The sequence below is a fragment of the Taurulus bubalis genome (genome assembly GCF_910589615.1).
Source record: "Taurulus bubalis genome assembly, chromosome: 3".
NCBI lineage: Eukaryota > Metazoa > Chordata > Actinopteri > Perciformes > Cottidae > Taurulus > Taurulus bubalis.
The window spans coordinates 7,189,141-7,210,305 of NC_136591.1; the positions used below are offsets into that span (position 1 = coordinate 7,189,141).

The 21,165-nt window shown below is 44.7% G+C and overlaps 1 protein-coding gene across 1 annotated transcript; it reads right to left on the reverse strand.

Annotated features, from left to right (window-relative positions):
* Window positions 1-924: 924 nt before the first annotated feature.
* On the reverse strand, window positions 925-20,597 carry neurl4 (neuralized E3 ubiquitin protein ligase 4). Its single transcript, XM_079214822.1, has 29 exons — window positions 20,406-20,597; window positions 15,059-15,599; window positions 14,892-14,957; window positions 14,326-14,801; window positions 13,656-13,767; window positions 13,483-13,571; window positions 13,314-13,386; window positions 12,678-12,951; window positions 12,077-12,258; window positions 11,807-11,892; window positions 11,547-11,709; window positions 11,225-11,435; window positions 10,837-10,913; window positions 10,592-10,670; window positions 10,053-10,222; window positions 9,810-9,938; window positions 9,413-9,558; window positions 9,035-9,253; window positions 7,956-8,054; window positions 7,707-7,859; window positions 7,447-7,614; window positions 7,150-7,308; window positions 6,806-6,985; window positions 6,147-6,240; window positions 4,965-5,072; window positions 4,738-4,882; window positions 3,982-4,094; window positions 2,999-3,158; window positions 925-2,897 (listed from the first exon to the last, which is right to left on the reverse strand). The coding sequence occupies exons 1-29, from the start codon at window positions 20,568-20,570 to the stop codon at window positions 2,693-2,695; spliced, it is 4,842 nt and encodes a 1,613-aa protein (XP_079070948.1). The 5' UTR covers window positions 20,571-20,597; the 3' UTR covers window positions 925-2,692.
* Between the last annotated feature and the right edge of the window lie 568 nt (window positions 20,598-21,165).

The window sequence follows — 21,165 nt, forward strand, 5'->3', positions numbered from 1 at the left end:
TATATATATATATATATATATATATATATGTCATTATGGATTCTCTCGGTTGTAACAAACTGTAAAGCTTCCAAAAAAGTAAATTGTTCGGTCAAATCTTCAAAAGATTTTTTTGGCTTTTTTTTTTTTATCATCTTACTCTGCTAGAAAGTAAAGGGAATTCTTAAATTTTTGTATATTCAAATATATATATGTATATATATATATATATATATATATATATATGTATACATATGTATACGTATATATATATATATATATATATATATATATATATACATATACATATATATATATATATATATATATATATATATACATATACATATACATATACATATATATATATATATATATATATATATATCATTATGGATTCTCTCGGTTGTAACAAACTGTAAAGCTTCCAAAAAAGTAAATTGTTCGGTCAAATCTTCAAAAGATTTTTGGCTTTTTGTGCAACCCCTGAATGTGACATGCATGCATTACATTTTTAACATCCGTGATCTATTTTTATACTTTTACTTTCTTTTTTGGGGGAAAAAGAAAGTAAAGAGATAATAAATTCTTAGTATTTCACTTTGAAAAAAAAAATCATAAAAAGTATCATAATATATGTAGAAAATAGTCCTAAAAAAGTGTTAATGCGTCTTCATTGAGTTAGATGTTTGTGGGGAAGAACACTTGTAATTTGTTTATGTTTAGGCACTTAAAAAAGCTTAGTAAAAAGCTATCTGAAAAAACAAAGTTGTCCTCAATGAGTAATTAATTATGCTTCACTGCAATAACATCTCACTAACCAGAATCCTTTTCTTACTCTAAATTTAAAGAAATAACCAAAAGCACCAGTAGGTGGTCTCGTCTTCATGGCATCTTTTTTGTTGGAGCCCGCATCACAAAAACAACTGTAACCGTCCTTCTGTGCATACTGTCTGTCAGTTTATTATTATTATTTTTTTATAAATCAGGAAGATATGATTTTTTTTTTATGTAACAGCCTGTACAACGCAACATACAGAAGAAAAAAAAATTAAGAACACAATACAAATAAAAATTGTACAAAGCAGCACTGGGCTGTAAACAACCCATATAATCATATTTCACATTTTTTGATTGAAAGTTTTTCCTTCTGCCAAAAAAACCCTGTAGATCCTCCGTCAGTCAGATCACAGCTGCTCTTAGAAGGCGACGGAGCTTCTTCAGTATAATAAAAACTGTGCCTTGAAAAATGTCGGGGTTGTGTTGGGGCGGCTGCATGTTCTGTAGCGAGTTTCTTTTTTTTATCAAATTGGCACCAGAACTGTGAAAAAGAGACGCTTTGGAAAGCAATTCACATACAATCAATCATTAGGTGGATGTTGTTGTTGTTGTTTTGGGATGAAATAAAAACCCTTTGTAGAAACGTTGGACAAATTAAACTCTGTTATGCTAGTTGACGTAAAAGACCCGAAGAGCCACAATGAATAGCATTCACATGTAAACACCAGCTTGGGGGCCGTGGGGAGCGTGAATCTCGAGTAAACGATGACGTGGAGGCGAAGGAAAACCACTTCACCCGTTTGGCGTCCGTTCACTTGACTACATTTTACAAGTTCAACATTATGGGATATTCGCTTCCTTTGCCGATAGTTTGCAAGAAAGTGAATCAGCTCATTTCTTTTTAAAAAAAAAAAAAAAAAAGTTTTAACTTCTCCTTTTTCCCCCTTTATCAAAACCTACCACGTCTAAAAGCAAACATCTGTACTGTTTAAATATCTCGTGACGTTTCCTCTCGGGGTAACAAACAAGCTGGAAGGCTCGAACATCGATGGCCGTCCGTTACCTCGATACATGACTTTTCCCAAAAGTACATCTCTCGGTCAAACCTTCCAGTTTTCTCCACAGTTTTAAAGCCCGTGAATGTTTTGCATTTGACGAGACGAGTCGCACGTGTCTCTTGGGGACTGGTAACGTAGCCAAAAGCGCTAATGTGGTGACACGAAGAGAAACCAACATACAGTCAGTCGTACACGTGTAAACATTTTTTTTCTTCCTCCAGTTTTAAAATCTTCCCACACTAATGAAGTCACAATCACAAGACACTCATTCTCAGATTCAAGTGTCTTTCTGTTTTTTACATTTTTGTGAAAACATTGTCACATATATATATATATTTATTTTTTTACCCACGTTTCAGTCTTTTTAGGTGACAGTCCTTTAACGTGCAGGTTGGCAGGGGACAGCTCCTCCCAAATTAAAAAACACTGACCAGCGCAGAGGTGATGAGTCGTAAAATAAGTGCCAAAAGATAAAGAAAAATTAGCTGAGTGTGTGGAAGAAAACATGTTGAGAAGAATGAAAAACAACAAAACGCGGCAAAGAAAAAACAAACCCTAAATGTAGCGAATGAACAAAACGTGTCGAGTCGATGAGAAGTTAGTTTAAAAATCGCCCACGAGTGTCCAAAACATAAAGTGCAGGCAGTGTCCGTCCTTCTTTGAAACCGCCGTAGCCCCCCGGCCTTTAAAAGAGTCCAAGAGCCAAAAAAAACAATAATGCTGAATTGTCAACAATCCACGGTTGGAACGGCTGGATTCCAGAGGAGTCTCTCTCTCAAGGCAGGGGTTGGATTTGGTTGTCAGTTTATTGAAAGCACGAGGAGCGCCACACAGACCCTCCCCACTTCCACCCGAATGCCCCCTGGCCGCTCCGGTCACTCGATCCGGATGAGCAGTCCGTAGAGCAGCGTGCCGCCCTGCTCTTTCGTGACCCATTCCACCTCCGAGTTGCTGAAGCGAGGGTCCAGGGGCTCGCTGTGGCCCAGCGTCTGCGGCCCCACCTTGTAGGAGCCGGGACGCACGCACACCTGGAACCCCACCTGAGCCTGGTGGCTGCGGTGAGAACGGGGGTCCCGAAATCTGCAGGAGAAGAAAAGAGAAGTATCAGTAGGCGCTCCGCTGCCGACGGGGAGGCGGGAACGTTCCCCCATGGAGGAGAGACTTTCTGATTCAGGACTTACTGCACTTTGGGGGCAAAGATCTCCATGCCGGAGTAACGCATCGTCGGGGAGAGACGCACTCTGGGAACCTCCCTGCCGGGGGCGCTGTTCTCCTCTGGCTCAGTGTAGCCATTAGGCCCCTCCGCCTTCACCGGGGACACCGAGAAGATGGAGGACGTCCCTGCAACAACAACAACACCACCACATTGAACGTGAAGACCGCAGTTTCTCAAGCACACGAAGGAATGGCGGCTCTCAGAGAGACATTTTGTGAACGTGACAAGAAATGAAGACGGAAGGAGAAGGAAGAAGAAGAAGGAAGGAAGAAGAAAGAAGAAGTAAGAAGGCGAAAGAAGATGGAGGAAGGAAGAAGAGAAAGGAGGAAGAAGAAGAAAGAAGAAGGGAGGAGAAAGAAGAAGGAGAAGAAGAATAAGAAGACAAAGAAAATTATCCTTTATTAATCCCCTTGGGAAAATTATTCTCTGCTCCTTAATTACTTAGGATGGTTAGATGCAGTGTGCTGCCGTGAGGCGCCCGGGGAGCAACTTGCTCAAGGACACTTCAACATGCGAACTATGGGGAGACCGGGGATCGAACCAGCGACCTATAAGTTACAGGACGTCCACTTTCCCCTTGAGCTACATGCATTATATTTTAATCATCGCAGTCCAGCTCAATACTTTCACTTTTATTAGTTCACATTTAACACATGACTCGGCTGGCAACCAGGGGAACCTCGCGAGTGACGCAGGATCTATCGACGCTCGAGCGTCAAGTTTGTCGACAGTTTATTGTGGAGGAGAGATGGAAAGGATTTACCCTTAATGTGCGCACTTTTCCTCAATCATCTGCCTTCTCCCTAAATTTGCACGCAGTCGTCAAACCTTAGACAATTGGCTGATGCTCTTAGTTTTAGGATTACAATTGATCAAATATCTACTCTTTCATAAAAACAAGGGTATGACGGCGTATGCGTCTTTGTCAAAAAGGAACCGTTTCCCCACCAGGAAGCAGCTGGCTGTGGTCCAGCGTGCGCCGCAGGGCTCCGACGCTCGTGCCGTGGTACGCGATGTGCCACTTCTTCAGTGCATTGGACACCTCACAGTGGGGCTTGATCCTGCACACAGAGGACACACACACACACACACACACACACTCATGTAGACAAAGATACGACAGCGCTGCTGTACACGTTAACTACAGGTCATTAGATACACAGCCTGCGAGTAGATGAGATGTTTTGACCCAAATGGAAAACGTAGACCTCTTGAATAAATTAATAAAATCAATGGGGATTTGGACAATTTGACAAAGAAAACTACGGAAAAAAATTCTAAATATTATCCTTTTGACTTTGTTACAGTCAGCCATAGTGGTAGGAAATACATTTGTTTCATATTTAAATATTTGCTTTCATTAAAAAAGGAAAATCTTGATATTACTCATTTTATTTGTATATTATAAGCTGCTTAGAGCTAATATTTTATATTAAGTTTCTCACCAAATTTATATTTTACATGATTTAATTTGAACACATCATGATAACATTATAATTGAACTTATTTCTACTGTATAGAATGATACTTCATGTTGTAACTCAATGTAACATATCACTGTAATAATAACATTTACGAAGAGACACAAACACATATTTATCTCCTAGCGTCAGTTTGAATTATCTGGTCATTTCAATCCTCCGGACCGCAGTGAAACTACGATACACGGCAGTGTGAGACCCTCTCTTGTAATCGTCCCCTCACCTGAGGGCGAAGCGGCACCACCCGAAGGGCAGGGCGTAGTCCCGGGGCGGCTCTCCTCTCTTGTAATACGCCTCGTCGCCCCGAAGCTTGTGGCAGGACTCGCAGTAGCAGAGGTTGTACTTTGCATCCTCGTTAAAATAGCCATCTTGTGAGAAGACAAACGGTCGTGATCGTCACATGATGTTAGCGCTGAATCAAAAAGGTCGTGGCAGAAAGGTCAAACTCACCTGGTAAGGTGAGCAGATCCTTAAAGCGCGAGCACAGCGCCTGGTATTCACACGTCTTGTTGGGGTTGACCTCTGGAGGCGGCGTCCAGCACACACTCTCTTTGATTCCTGCCCGTGAGAAACGAGAAGAAAAAAGGTCAAACGCAGGAACCGGAATGAGAAGATGAACTGTAATTACTGCCTCTGTTGCATCCGCATCTGTTCAAAATGTCATCACTTTATTATTTTTTTCACATTAGACATTCATGTGAAATTGTCAGAATTAGCATATGCATTTGATCTGTGGTCCTGCTCGACACCCGCTGCTTCTATTATTATTATATTTTTATTACTATCATTGCTTTTATCATCATTCTCTTTTATCCAATGCTGCAGTTATCATTATTCTATTATGATGTATGCTATTATTGCTGCTACTACTGCCGTTACAACAACAACATGCACACCAAGCTATTTACTTTCTATGACGTCTTTTTGTGATATACTATATTATGACAGAACATTTTTGACAGACATATGCGACTATAACTTGCTTATGGCATACTGTACTTTGGCTTTCTTGACACATTCAACGCTAATTATTTTAACAACAATATTTTTGATGATATAAGATATACTATGATTTATAGATTACATTGTTAATAAACTATTCTTTTACTTTTTATGGCATACTATCATAAAATATAATATATAAAAGATTTGTAATTGATGGCGCTGTGGATAAAGTCTGTGAAAAAGAGCAGCGCTGTTGCTTTATCATAATCATTTTTTAATCACACCATTATAAAACTATACTATGACTTTTTTGCTACTACTTTTATTTTTTCCTTTTCATGACATTTAAAAACATCATTATGACTTTTTAATTAATGTTTTGTGACACTTTTATGGCACACTATACAATTTTTTTACTTTCTAAAAATACATTTTGTATGTTTGTATCTCCTTCAAGGAGTTCCTGAGATATCGCATTGCATGAGGTCACAGTGACCTTGACCTTTAACCATCAAAACGTAATCAGATCATCACTGGAAGACATTTGTGGTAAATCTGAAGGATTTCCTCCAGGCTGGTCTGAGACGATGCCTTCAAGAGAATCGGACGGACGAACACCTGGAATCATGACGCCTCTGACCACAGCGGTCACCAAAACAACAACAACAGAAACCAGAAGCTTCTTACCGTCAACCATGTCCGCCTTCTCCATGTCGCCCTGACAACGGGTTTCACTGCTCTCTCCGCCCACAGCTGGCACGTTGTTTGTTACTATAGTAACCTGCCATGATGACACAACATGCATCAGCACATCGTTTTAGTTCATAGTGATGTCATGCTGAAATTATTAATTAACCATTAAAGTCAATCAGGAAAAGATCCTCAACCCAACATGGCTTCTTCAGTGTGTGTTTGTATGTGTGTGCGTATGTATGTATATATGTGTGTGTGTGTGTGTGTAAGCATATGCGTGTATGTATGTGTAAGCATGTGTGTGTGTGTATGTATGTGTTTGCATCTGTATGGGTACATGCATGTGTGTGTGTATGTATATGTGTGTGCGTGTATGTGCGTGTAGATGCATGTGTGTATGTGTTTGTATGTGTGCGTCTGTAGATGTCTGTGTGTATATGTGTGTGTGTGCGTGTATGCGTGCGTATATGTGTGTGTATGCATAAGTGTGTGTGTATGCATATGTGTGTGCGTGTAGATGTATGTGTGTATATGTGCGTCTGTAGATGTGTGTGTTTTGTATGTGTGTGTGTGCGTGCATGTGTGTGTGCGTATGTAGATGTGTGTGTTTGTATGTGTGTATATATGTATATGTAAGTGTGTGTAATTCTAACCTGTTCACACTGGCCATAGAGGTCGATGAACGGGTAGCAGGGTGAAGGAATGTCCTGCACCGCCACACCCTGGTCCATGCCGTTGACGTAGAGGTGGAGACAACTGTTGGCGTCCACCAGCAGACCCAACACCGTCCCCTCTGGACACGTGTCTAGATTAGGACCATAGTTTTCACATATCTAGAGGGGGGGGAAGACAAAGGAAGAGAGGAATGAGTGTTTGGAGGGAAGGATCGGAGACATAAGATCAATGAGAGCTCACGCAGTTTGTCATGCGAGACACAAATCCATAGAAAACATGACAGACAGATGAGTGAGGTGAGTGTGTGAGTGTGAGTGTGTACCTTCAGGGAGTTGTGGAAGACAGAGTCTCTCTGCAGCAGCCATGCCGAGCGTTTCAGACAACACGCTGTGGAGGGGAAGTTGAGCCGGTCGGGCGAGTGACCGATCACCCCCAACGACAACGACGACGTCCAGGACGGGTTCAGACGGTCGATTTGAAACTGGTGACAAAAGAGAAGGCTCACAGTCACGGCCTAAAATACCTTGTGGTCGTATTCTGTATATATTATACTATACTATTATAGTATAATGACGCAACAACACAGTCACCTGGACCACAAACCACACAGTTATGTTACCTGGAACAGCTGCTGGCGAGCCAGCGGTTGGGCGGTGACCAGCAGGCCCTGGTTGTAGCTGGATACTCTGGCTGCTGTCAGGTTCTGGCTGGACAGCTGGATGTTTTTTCCGTGGTTTTCCAGGAACGCCATCACGGTCGGCACTAGCGGACACGGCTCAGTCTCGACCTGGAGGCAACATGAAGAGTCTTGAGTTTCTCAGGAAATTCGATGATGCAGAGCATAACACTTTTTGTTAACAGACAGTCGAGCGCTTCTACCTCGCGGACGGGGGTGCTGTCCTCCTCTCCTTCGCTGCAGCTGTCCGAGGAGAGCGAGGGCGCCTTCACGCTTTCCATGTCCTCCATCAACGAAGAGCTCACAATGGACACCGCTGTTATCCGGCCATACAGGTCCAGAACAGCATAAACATTCTGCAGGGAGCCAGAGAGAAGCGCTGAATGGCAGCAAAGTAGCTGTGTGTGTGTGTGTGTGTCTGTGTGTGTGTCTGTGTGTGTGTGTGTGTGTACCTTGGCTACTGCAGTCGCTGCAGGTCCCATATCTTCCCCGTCGATGAAGATGTGCATGGTGTCGTCGCTGCACCTCTTCACACCCACGCGGTTCCCAACCTAACAAACGATCATGTCCTGGTGAGTTCTACGAGCACCGAGTGCGGTGAAGACAGCAGATATAAACTACTGGTGACCGACAACGTCTCAACTTTGTTTTTATGCTGAACAGACTCACGTCAGGAGCATGGGTCGCAAAAAAACCCGATCAAATACCTCAATAAGTACATCAAACTAAATGAATTACCAGTTTCTAATCTAGAACTTTATCTAGTGACCTCAGAATATCTTTATTTCCTTTAGACCGTCCACTGTAATAGATGAAAATCACAAAACAATCCACACCCTTTGATGACTGACTGTTGAATAACTGTTTTGACCACATTTCTCCCTTTGACATGTTAAATGCCGGCAGGGGAGCAGTAGCTCTCTCGGTAGAGACTTGGCTCGTGTTCAAGTCCCGGACTAACCAGAGACAGAGTGTGTAGTGGTAGCTGGAGAGTTGCCAGTTCACTTCCTAGGCAGCGGACCCCTAACTGCTCGGGGCTCTGTGCAGCACCGACCCTTCACTCTGACATGACTCCACAAATCAAGAAAATATACATATAAATGTAAACGTAAATAAAGAAAAAACGGAATAGAAACAACGTGAATGCATTGTTTGTGTTTGTCCTCATTTGCATAAGGACACTGCAATAGCAGTTTTTTTAATTTTTTATAAAAGGAACATTTACCGACGTGCTTTGGCAATAGTTGTAAATGAAAACTAAATAATAATAAAAAGATGGAAGGATAAGAGAATAAATGGTTATTATGATTAAAAAGAGAGGATAGATTTTGAGTTTTCAGATGAGACACTGATTTCTGTACGTCACTTCTTTTTCAGACTGCGACAATCCCAAACCTCTGATAACATTCTTAAAATCAGGGCTTTTAAGCAGCCAGCGGGGCTCTGTCAATTAACCCGAGACAGAAAAGAGATCCTCGAGGGTTTTAAGGTCGTTCGCGTGACCTCTAATCTAACAGCAGCAGCAGCTCACCGTCAGCCGGTCCAGTGAGCAGCCGTAGTTCTGGCGCTGCAGCACGCCGTTGCGACGGACCTCGGAGCCGCAGAGCAGCCAGGTGACCTTGGTGCGGAGCTGCGGGAGGGAGGGGGAGAGGCCTGACAGCGGGCAGGACGGCAGCTCCGGAGGTGCCAGCGTGGTCAGACCGATATGCAGCGAACCGCACCACTGCTCATCCACCTCATCAATCCTCACCTGCAGAGGGAACACAAGCATCCGTGAGGAAGGGAACACATAACTGCATTTCTGATACATGCAGACATACGTGTTCAAGAGGATAAGGTGTAGATTATTCATTTAAATGACACGGCAGGGAGCAGGTTAATGGTATTGGAGGCTCCAGCACTCGTTTACCTCAAACAACTCGTCTGCTTTGAGTTCCTTCGCGCTGAACACAATGCCGTGAGCGTAACCTCCAACTCGGACGCCCTGGCAGCCGTCGCCGAGCAGAACCACGTTCTTGCCGTGTTTACTGTGCAGTCGATGGGCAACGCCAGCTACTGGACAGAAAAGAAGAAATATGGAGATGAGGCTTTGAGGACAACTGATATATGATGTTTTGTCTTTACTCCCTTTCTTCTAATCTTTTTATAGCGTTTATACAAAAGCCTTTTTGGAAATTCCATACAACTGCATGGAAGATTTAAATAAAAAGTAAAATAAAGATGTTACTAATCATAGTATTAGCTGAAAATGATCCGTCTTTATTTGTTATGCTTTTCAAGGCGAGGCGAGGGAGCCAGGTGTTCACCTGGTGAGTGGATGGGGAAGCTCTTCTCCGTGATGTTGCTGGCACAGAGGCTGTTGTCCAGCGGGCCTGAGGAGCTGGTGATGGACACCTGAACACACTGACCATACAGGTCGATCACAGCATACACCTCTGAGAGAGAGAGAGGGGCATGGATGAAGTATTAGGTCATATGGAAACTACGCTCTTCATGGTTACCAGCAGTATTTCAACCCCGTCAGTCCTGATTTTCCCCCTGATCTTTACCTGGAGGCAGGCCGGTGCAGGCGACCCCTTGATCCACCCCGTTAATGTAATAATGGAGGTCTCCGCTGGCTGAGCGCATCATACCAATGCGAGACCCCGTGGTCAGGGAGTCCAGGTCACAACCGTAGTTGTTGCGCATTGTGTTACCATCCTGCATGACGGCTGTTCCACTGGGAAAAAGAACGAAGACGACAAAACGTTTTGCATTAATGATCTGAACTTCCAAAAACCTTGGTCGGGTAATGAATTCCTTAATTATGGGGGTTGGAGGAGGAAACATCTTTATTCAACAACTTTATGGGCATTCAAGATGAAAAAGGTTGACAAAAAAAATTACAGACACTAACATTTAGGAAATGAAAATAACAGCCAAGTGTGCGTTTCATAAAAATAACTACATGTGACACAAACTGTTAATAATCGGCTCCAATTGTGCAACATTGGCTCGTTGGACATATGTGGGGCAGATTTATTTATTTTAATCAAATTCTTCTGTTATTATCTTTTTTTTATATATTCATATCAACATCGCGTTCTACCTCAGCATCCAAGTGTCATAGTCGATATCAGTCATAGTGTTGGGAAACTCAAGCTCATCGGGCCTGATGGCTGTCACTCCTGGACACAGAGGGGGGAGGAGAAAATCTGTGGTGATTAGACATGAAATATATTTACAAAGAGGTAGATGTTAGAAAACATACAGTAGCTTTTCAATGATATTTTTGATATTTAAACGTATTCATATATGAAAAGCAGAGTTGAAGATATAATAGAAACATTTCACCTGCTTCAATTGAACCCGACCAGCGGTCCACCATCTTCTGAATAATGATTTCGAAGAGCTCTCCATCTCGAAGGAACCTACAAGGAGGTAACGAGTTAAAATCCTGAGGCAGCTCCTTCACAACAAATTATCTGAATGTCGTTTAGTATTTGTTGTTCACTCATGCGAGAAGGAACTGAGAAATGTGTAAAAAAAAAAAAAAAAGATTATCAATTTCAATGTTTGAATTCAATGTAGTTCATCATTTTGTCTGATCATCACCTGGCTCACACTTGTGTGCGAGGTCACTCGGGACAGATATGACCCAACAAGCCCAACACATCATCATCATCATTTTATGATCCATTGATGGAGATTTGCTCAAAGTTAGTATCATTTGTTTCCTCACCGGTTGGAAATGACTATAGCGTCGTTGAACTCGCTGCGGCAGTTCTGGCGCAGCGCGGTGCGCCCCCCGTTGGTGATGACGGCATTGGTGCCGTGCAGGTGGTGGAAACGCAGGTCGTTGGTTGTGCTGACCCCTCCTACCGAGCAGGGGCTCCCGGGGGACATGGCTGTGGGGCCCTCTAAGCTGTCCTCTGGGAGAGGCAGGAGGTCCACTAACAAAAAGAGGAAATGGATAGAAGTTCATATCAGCTAATGTCAACATTTTCCAGTTGTTTTAGTATCTTAAATGTTCAAAATGAAGGTTGTCTTCCTCCCTCTCTCACCCATGTCATCCATGATGGTGGCCTGAGCCGCCTGGCCGTAGAGGTCCACCACGGCATAGACACTGGGAGGGACGTTCCAGGCCGCAGCGCCCTGAGCCACGCCGTTGACAAAGAAGTGGAGGCTGCCGTCTTCTTTTCGGACCACACCTACTGTATCACCTGCCTGCAGCAGGAGGAAACAGGGGGAAAGGGTTTAAGAAAACGTCGGAGGAGAAAGGAGGGCAGAGGGTGATGGGTAATGAAAGACAAATACCCCTCACCTTGAGCCGGTCCAGGTTGTGTCCGTACTCATCCAGTATTGTCGTCCCGTTGTGCATCACGCCGTTCCCCGTCATCATCCACGTCCCTGGAAAACAAGAACGCAGAGAAAATGTTTTGTGTTGTTGTGGCATCTCTTTTAAAAAAAAGGGATCTCAAACTCCTCCGCACTTACAGACACATACAGTTATGCACCTTATAGAATCATCCAGCTTCCATCAGGTATCTCATAAAAAAAAAGACCCACTTTTACAAAGCAGATTGTGTTTTACCTGAGCGCAGGTTGGTCATGGTGGAGGGCAGCTGCAGGTACGCAGGGTTGTGTGTCGTGACACCAATCTCGATGGAACCCGCCCACTTGTCCACCATCTTATCGATGCGGACCTGGAACACCTCGTTGGAGCGCAGCGGCCTGCCGCTCAGCACCACGCCGTGGTTGAAGTCATCCGTCGCGCTGTGAAAGCAGTTTTTTTTACTTATGAGTTTGTCCCCGATTATGTTTAAAGTGTTCTTTACATCCTTCATTGTAAACATTGTATTTTCTTTCACATTGATATTTACTTATGAAAAATACCAACAGCAGAATTAGACCATATAACTCTAAAAATGAGGAGTTTTTTCAAACCTTTTGAAACGTTTTGAGAGACTTTCCACACGTAGAAATGTGATTCTCAGACAAGGAAAGTGCATTTTTATACTCATATTATTAAACCTCTATGGCAGGGTCATGATGTCCCCAATTTTACATCCAGTGTTTGCTTGGTGACGGAAGATTGCATAAATCCCCCCATAAATTATTTTTTTTTAAGGCTAGAATTCACCATAAGGATTTGTCAAGCATGTCAAGAATAAGAAAGCCTGTAATGAACTCACTGTGGCCGCAGCGCTGTCCTGCCGTCACTGATGATGGCGGCCTTCTGACCACAGTTGTGATGGAAGAGCAGTCGGTCTGGCCCCTCCGAGTCCGGCGTGAGGGAAAGAGCCGGCCGGGGCCGGCCGACATCTGGAGATAAAGCCCTCATGATGGCGTTATTGCGTCTGAGGCGCTCACTGTGGTTGTGGTTGTGCACTATGGTGACTTTGACGGCCATGCCGTAGAGGTCGACCACGCCGTAGACCACGTCAGGGGTCTGGGCCGCCGCGACGCCTGGGGAAGAGGCAGAGTGGTTAGAAGTGCAAACAAAAAGGTGCAGTAATTCACAAAATGCTGTATGTCTAACGTGTGTTTGCACATATTGATTACATACTTATAAAAGCAAAAGGTAGTACATCTTCAGTCTTAATTATTGCAGTCAATTCAGTCATTAATTCTGTCAACAGCAGATTCTTAATGATGTCAAGCATCAGGGGATAACTAGCCAACAATGATATAAAAATCAAAAAACACTTAACCCCCATCTTTATGTTCCGAGCTGGTTGGTTGTGCGCATCTCAATCCCTCATTTATAACCATCACCATCACATCACTTCCAGCCCCCACCCCGCATGAAGCGCCTCGATGTCCCTCACCTTGGTCGATGCCGTTGATGTAGAAATGGAGCGCTCCACTGGCTTTGCGCATCAACCCGATGTGATCTCCCTCCTAAATGTGGACGATAGCCGTTGACGAAGATTAAAATAACCAGACCCACTTCTTGCTCGGCCGGTGGCAGAAATGTGCGTCTGCATCAGTACTAACCTGGAGTTCATCCAGGCTGAATTCACAGTATTCCCTGCGGGTTCCTTTGCCGTTGGTTAGAATCCCACAGCCACTCATCATGATTGTACCTAACATACGCAGCCAGGACAATGTCATTCATTTCACTTTGTTTAATACAGTTCTTTTTGCGTGTGTCTCTGTGTGAGTGTTACCTGAGCGCAGATTGGTCATCGTTGCAGGATAGTCCAGGTTGTTGGGATTGTGTGTAGTCACACCAATCTCTATGGAGCCGGACCACTTGTCCACTAGCTTATCAATGCGGATCTGAAAATATAAACAGAAATACATTTACACCTTCCTTGGAATTTTGTTTTCATTATTAAAATCAGCTCAAATGCTTCTCTCGCCTCAAGCCCAGAGTGATGAATAGCCATATGTTCAGAGAGCATATGGTGTTTATGCTGCAAAAATTGAAAAATACGCTGATTACTGTATTTAACTTTTAAAAAAACAATCCGAATGAATAAAATATCCTGATATTCAACTTATTGTATTCTTTGTATGCGCCTGCTTATTACTAGCAACTCTCCTCAAATGTATATATATATTTTTTTTTTATTGCGTTCCTAGTGGTGCTTAAATGTCTGTAAATCAATGGACGAAAATAAGTTCTGGAAAATCCTGATGAGCCTTTTTACTAATATTATAAGATTTTAAGTTTGAAGATTTTTGGTCAGCTATACCGTGAAAAGTATTATTTCAGCATCGGCTCTGCTCGACTAAAAACGATGGCGCCGGAGTAAATAAGTCAGTGATCGCTCGTCAGCTGTCATTCCGTACACAAACAAACATCACAGCACCGAGTCGTGTGATCGTAAACACCTCAAACATCTCGTTGTGTCGGAGCGGCCGGTTGGTCATCACCACACCGTTATTGAACTCGTCCAGCGGTCTCCTCCGCTCCGCCGTCTTGTTGTTGTTGCTCAGTTTGATCAGTGTGCCGCATTTCTCGTGGAACAGCAGCGCGTCGTTGGTGGTCACTGCCCCCATCACCGCCGCCAGCCCGACCCCGCCGTTACCCGCGGGACTATTGTTAGCATTTCCGCTGTCGCCGGTACCGGCGGCTCCTCCTCCACTTCCTGCTGTTGTCCCTGTTCCACTGTCGCTGTTGACGGCACCGCCTCCACTGCTGCTCCCCCTGTCGTTTCTGGTAGAGGAGTCAGAACCTGAATTTCCTCCTCCTCCGCCGCCTGCTCCTCCGCCGCCTGCGCCATCTTCCCCTCCGCCCTCGTCCTCGGAGCGATAAAAAGAAACTATTGCGTTGTTGAACACGTCGAAGAGCTGGTGCTCCGTTAGAACTGGAGAGAGAGAGAGAGAGGAAGAGGAGGTTGTCAACGCTGGTCACGTCGCACAAGGTCCATCAACTTATAATAGAAGGATTTTCTCACCCGTGTCCGGCTCCAGGTTGTTGGGGAACTTGTCCGGTCTGCTGTGACTGCAGCTAAGCTCAGGCACTGTGAAAGGGATGAAACGGGTGAAAACAACAAATCACAGACAATATGTTGAAAAAAAAAAAAAAAAGAACCATATTGATAAAAGATAAAAGTCTCCCTACCTTCATCTCCATTCATCATTCCATTCATTGCTGCGACATTCATCAGTGCCGTGATCCCCCCATCCTCCCGACCCCCACACACCACCACGTCTTCCTCCTCCTCCTCATCCTCTTCCTCCTCCTCCTCTTCCTCCTCCTCGTCGGCCTCCACCTCCTCGTCCCGCTCTATTGTCTCTTTCTCCGTCGAGGCCGGCGGCGGCTCGCAGCTCACCACCGTCACTTGAGTGCACTTGCCGTACAGGTCCACCACCGCCCAGAGCTTGGGCGGCAGGCCGCTCGCGGCCGCACCACAGTCCTGCCCGTTCACCCAGAGGTGAAGCTCCCCGCGGGCGCTGCGCTGAATGCCCACGCGGTCTCCCTCGGCTAGCTGGTCGAGGTCGCGGCCGTACTCCTCCAGAACCGAGCGTCCGTCGCGGAGCACCGAGCAGCCCGACACGATCCAGGAGCCGCCCTTCAGACCCGTGGCGCTGCTGGGAAAGTCCAGCGCGGAGGGGTCCAGTGCCGTCACACCGATCTCAATGGATCCGCTCCACGAGTTCACCTGAGGGGGAAAGATTCCATGAACATCCGTCTGTAATATGTCACAAATAAGGCCTTCACAAGTTCCCACACCTGAAGTTGTGTCCTGCATTTTCTAACACACAAAGCTTTCAATTTGCAAGAATACAAAATACATAAAAAAAAAAAAATGAAACTTAAAGACAGTAGCAACTACAATAAGTTGTCACAGAACAACTGTCAGCAGCGGCTACTCTGATCACAAAAAGGACTCAACTCGAAGCTGTGATGTGAGAGGAGTGACGCACTGAGCTAAAAACTGCAGGTAGATATCTATGGAAAACAAAGCGTGCCTTGTTGTATGATCCATCTTGTTATTTTTAGTCTGTCTGTCAGTGAGGAGCATAGCTCAGGGAGCGCTCCTTTGAAAATAAAGCAGGACAGTGTGAACACACAGTGACACAAAAGAAAGAAACACTAAGCTGTGTATGCAAAGTGTATGTCGCGCAGTATGCAAATGTCATTATTATTACCTCGCAATACTGAGTGAAAAAAGCATCGCCCGGGGTCAATCTAATTCACTTCTCATCTCTCAGCACACCACTTCCAAAATTAGACTTCCAATACATATTGATGCAGAAAGGCAGTCGAGTGCCGTCCTATATTTAGACGCGGTGCAAGAGACCGGATTTAAGAGCAAAATAGAGTATGCAACACTTGGGCTCATATTGCAAGTGTTGTACATGTTTCTGAGCATGAAAACAGAAGCTTGTGATCAGTGTGATCCTAATATACACCTCATCCTGTCACGCTGGCCTGTCACCTGACAAAGACCCGGAAAGCCAAACCGGTCCCTTTTATGGTCGAATGACGTTTTGGAAGTTTCATCCAATGTGCAGATTCTCTCCATTTTTTCCCCTTTCTTTCTCATTGGTTTAATTAATTAATTATTGTGTTACTATAAGAGATAATTATAATTCCTCAGCCGCTCGAGTTGCCAGATGGCGGTCGTAGCTGACGCCCTGATCTCCTTTATCGTGCTTTCTGCTTCCCACTGTGTAGTGACTGAAACAATGAGGTTCAATGGTGATTGAACCGATGCACACAAAGCAAAGCTTTACCTCCCGGATCTTTCCTTTCTGAGGATTCTAGACATGAAACAACTGTTTCACTGCAAGACTCCTTTCGCCATGGCGTGACATTTGAATCGTGTCACATAACCTGCAGCCAGAGAAATTAATTTCTTCCCCCGAAACACAAAACTCAGCTCACAATAATGCGATACTTTATTGATCTCCAGGGGTGAACTCTATTTCTCGTGCGTTTTGCCTCCATGGTGTGGACGACAGAGTGCGGTGTCAGCGATAGAGCGGAGTCAGTGCAGCTGTTGGAGATTCATAGTGTCGCTGAGAGACATTTCAGCCCCGCAGACGCTTGCCGACACAGGGGCGCGAACCGACGTCATCCAAGCGAGGAGTGATCTCCCGGCTCGCTGCACTCCACCTGCTGCCCCCCCCCCTCAGAGGACGTCCAACGAAAAAGCCATGCAGTTTGTTCCTCAAAGAACAAGAATTCAATCAGAAGTCACCGGAAACTTTCGTCAGCCAGTCTCCTTTACCGCTCCTTCCCCGGGTGCTCCGCGGGACGCCGGTCAAAGTTGGCAGAAATCCTCCCTGACGAAGTGACCTTGAGCATAACATTGATGCCATAGCGGCTCCCGGGATGTTTTCCTGCAGCTCACGCCCGTGCCGAGGAACAATGAAAGAAGATTTCCTCCGAGACCAAATCACTTTGAAAATATTGCATTTTATACATCGCCTCCTCTCCTTCGTCTGCAACCGTGGTGTCTCCCTCTGCTCCGTGGCAGGTGCTATGTAAGGCAGTGTGCTAAAGCCCGGGTATCTGGGTTAACAGATTTAGTAGTAACTCAGCCTGACCGGGTCGCTGTGTGGAGGAGACAGACATCTCCTCGCCTCGCTCATTCACTTATGTAACAGCAGCCTGTGGGTGTCTGCCTCTCAGTGTCTCTCTCTTTCTAGCTATCTCTCTCTCTCTCTCTCTCTCTCTCTCTCTCTCACACACACAAGCTCTCTCTTTCTAATACTCTCTCTCTCTCAATATCTCTTTCTATCTCTCTCTTTCTAAGCCTCTCTCTCTCTGTCGGTCTCTGTCTCTCTCTCGCTCTCTTTCTAAGTCTCTCTCTCTCTCTCTCTCTCTCTCTCTCTCTCTCTCTCTCTTTCTTTCTAAGTCTCTCTCGCTAAGTCTCTCTCTCTCTATCTCTCGCTAAGTCTCTCTCTCTCTCTCTCTCTCTCTCGCTAAGTCTCTCTCTTTCTCTCTCTCTCTCTCTCTCTAGAAGACCAACAACTACAGGATGCGTGCAGAGTATGACCACTGGACAGCTTTTGAAAAGATGAAAAATGAATTGCATCCAAAGCCGAGCCTGAGAAACGCTGCAAGCACAATCTATACCGAGAGGTGACGGGCTTCTCATCCAGCAGAGCATAAACACAGCAAGACAGAATTTACAGCTGGACCCTGTACAGCAACCACATAAAATATTGACGTCAAGTTGATATTTATTCATCATGTATTATTTACATTATCAATCAATCTGCCATTTTATCAATTAAACACAATGCAACATATAGCAATTAGGTTATGTTGTCAATTAAAACGATTAAATTACTATCAAAGTAGTCACCGGTTATTTTTCTGTTGATTAAATTAAATCTACTAATTGATTCAGCGCTAATCGGCTGTGACTAACAGTGTGGTGATACAAGCTACAGTATAACTACAATGAAGCATCTCCAATTATAAATAAACACTACGCGATATTCCACTATTCATTTTGTGGATCACGGCTTTCTACAAACCCTAAACCACCGACAGCGTCCAACTCCGGGTAAACTGCTCAATAAATCACTCCATTTGCTCCTTCTATTGCACTCATTTTCCAACATCCACTATAGCTCGTAGACAGGATGGGCAGTCATGCCAATCCGACTGCGCCGTGATGGGAAAGTATTGATTTTCAAACAGGCAATGCATGTCATGCCGGAGCATTTGGCTGTTTATGAGAGCCCTCATCAGGCTGAGAGCACCGTAAGGGACGGATAATCATTTACATACAGTAGGTGCTATTAAACCACATGTGTATCTTTACTAGTTTAAAGGCAACTCGGTCTCGTCATGGTGGATTTTCTTAACTAACTATACAGCCTGGCCGCACACACTGTCCTTCAAGAGGTGTGTGTGTGTGTGTGTGTGTGTGTGTGTGTGTGTGTGTGTGTGTGTGGCCCAGTTGGCACTGGCACAAGCTCAAGAGCTGCCATGTTGTTGACAAACTCCAGTAGGGTTGCAGGCTGCAGAGGCAAAAGCCATTACCACAGACAAGCTCTCCAACACTGATAACAGACAAAATATTATCACTGTGCACGGGCGATGGTGTGATACGGAGAGGCCTGAGTCACAGGAAGAGCAGCAATCGTCATGAATAGATAAGCACTTATGTGGCACTACTACTACTACACTACTCTGTTGAATATAAAAAAAGACATTAAAAACATCTTGTTTACTGTATATAATATGTATATATGTACAACGAGAGCAATGTATAACCGGAGTCAAACTCCATGTATGTGTACACATGGCCAATAAAGCGGATTCCTATGTGCAAGTGTTATGAAAGCTACACATTTGAGGAAATGAAAGAAGGATGTGTGGAAGAGTTACATTTGTTCCTTTTAAATCACAGCAACAACTTCATACTCAACAGCAGAGTTGGTCATGTAAAAAACACACTTTATGGGAATATATGTGTAGACTTTTAGGTTATGAGATGCTTATAGAAAGCAAGATATTGTTTTGATAACCGAATAGTATTAAGAGTGAGCCACCAAAAACGCAATCAATAAAAACTGGTCAAAGACAGAACCTCTAAAACAATTAATGTACGTAATAAAGGATATAGTTGTGCTGGAAAATATGATTTTTCCCAGAAGTGAGATATGGATCTCCCTTCCCTGGAGAGAGGACGCCCTCATATCTAAGTCTGGATGGATCGGAGGACAGTATGGAGACGGAGACACTAGAGTAAGAAAGGTGCACTTTGGTTTCCACACTTTGATCGATAACGAGGGACAAATGAGTTAAAAGAAAGCAGAAGCCCCTGCAATGGGATGAAGAGTGTGTTTACAGATTGCAGTAATGAGTTGTACCTTTTAGTGGTTTACTGCTCGTGCATTAGGCTGCTGGATCCCTGCTGGTCCCACTGAGGTCTGTTTGAGTCAAGATGCTCGTGCAAAGCAACATGGCAGTCTGAACGTTAACCACTGGTAACCGATAGCGGTGCAGCTTCAGGTTAACCCCTAAAAAAAACTCGGCGAGTGCCGCAGTACATCAGCAACGGCTGTCACGGACTCCTCACAAAACTCACCGGAGCCCACGTCAAGTTAACGAGCTTAGCTGGGCTCGAGTGGGGCGGTAAACAGCAGCAGGTCCTCGTCAACAAGCTGCCTCCACACTAAAGCTGGGCTGCGCGCGCTAGCCGCTCGCGAGCTAACTGACGGTTACCGAGGAACGAGCGGGTTCTCGTCCCGTTTCCCGGTAACCACGCGTCAAAACGTCCTCATTCCTCAGCGCGGTGTCCGTCACTGGTGATTCTCAGTGCGTGTAATGCACCCACGAGTAACACCCCGACACCCCGTGAAACGCCCCGGGGAGGAGAAGCCCCTCACTGCGGGCAGAGGAAAGACCCCCGGCCCGTCCGACGAGCGCTGTTCCCCGCAGCTCTCATCCCCGCTCGGGAGCAGCGGCGGCGGCGGCCGCGGGGCCTGTTGTTGTTTACCTTTTTGTCGATGCGGACGGTGAAGACATCCCGGTCCCTCAGCGGCTCCTTGCTCAGCACCAGGCCGTGGTTGAACTCTTGGACTGGCTGGTTGCGCCGGGCGGTTCGGTTCGAGTTGGACAGGCCGATCAGCTTTCCGCTCCGCGGATGCAGCTCCGCCGCCATCTTCAGTGGGCGGCCAGTATTCACGACAGTCGGGGTTTTGCGACAGTTGCTGGCGTTATGGCAACCGGTAGATTACTGTAATCGATACGAGTTGGCTGCACCCTGCACCGCACCCAGTCCTGTATACAATGTGTGCTGTAGTGAAACGGCATGAAACCTATTTCACGTCGCAAAATGACTGAATATAATATATATAACGCACATTTTACGACCGATACTTTATTAAGTTGTTTTAAATATAATTAAAACACTAAATTCAACTTAAATTGTAGAGGTAACATTGTTGTATCATAAATCTACGTTTTCTATTGTTTATATTTTTGCTTTGGTCTGAATGGGATGTTTGTTGACGAGTTTTGATTTCATTGGTGGAGCATTTTATTCATAAAAGTAAATACTCCAAATTAAGTGTGAGAATGAATTGAACTACCCTATTTGCATAATTTACATAAACATGTAAAATATTGTTTTCCCATTTCTTTTCATGTTGTTTCATAAATGTGTTGTTACAAATAATAATAATATTAGTAATAATAATAGCCAATGCTTACACATTTCTGCAATAAAGAGGTGAACATGTCAGCACTTTTCCCTT

Bases quoted from the DNA above. Each gene is read 5' to 3' on its own strand.
- neurl4 (XM_079214822.1), bottom strand. From the start codon at position 20,570: ATGGCGGCGGAGCTGCATCCGCGGAGCGGAAAGCTGATCGGCCTGTCC. The intron at 11,710-11,806 runs GTGAGGGGTATT...CTCCTGCTGCAG, and splicing joins ACAACCTGGACCGGCTCAAG to GCAGGTGATACAGTAGGTGT. The intron at 4,095-4,737 runs GTGAGGGGACGA...CTCTGTGTGCAG, and splicing joins TGGTGCCGCTTCGCCCTCAG to GATCAAGCCCCACTGTGAGG.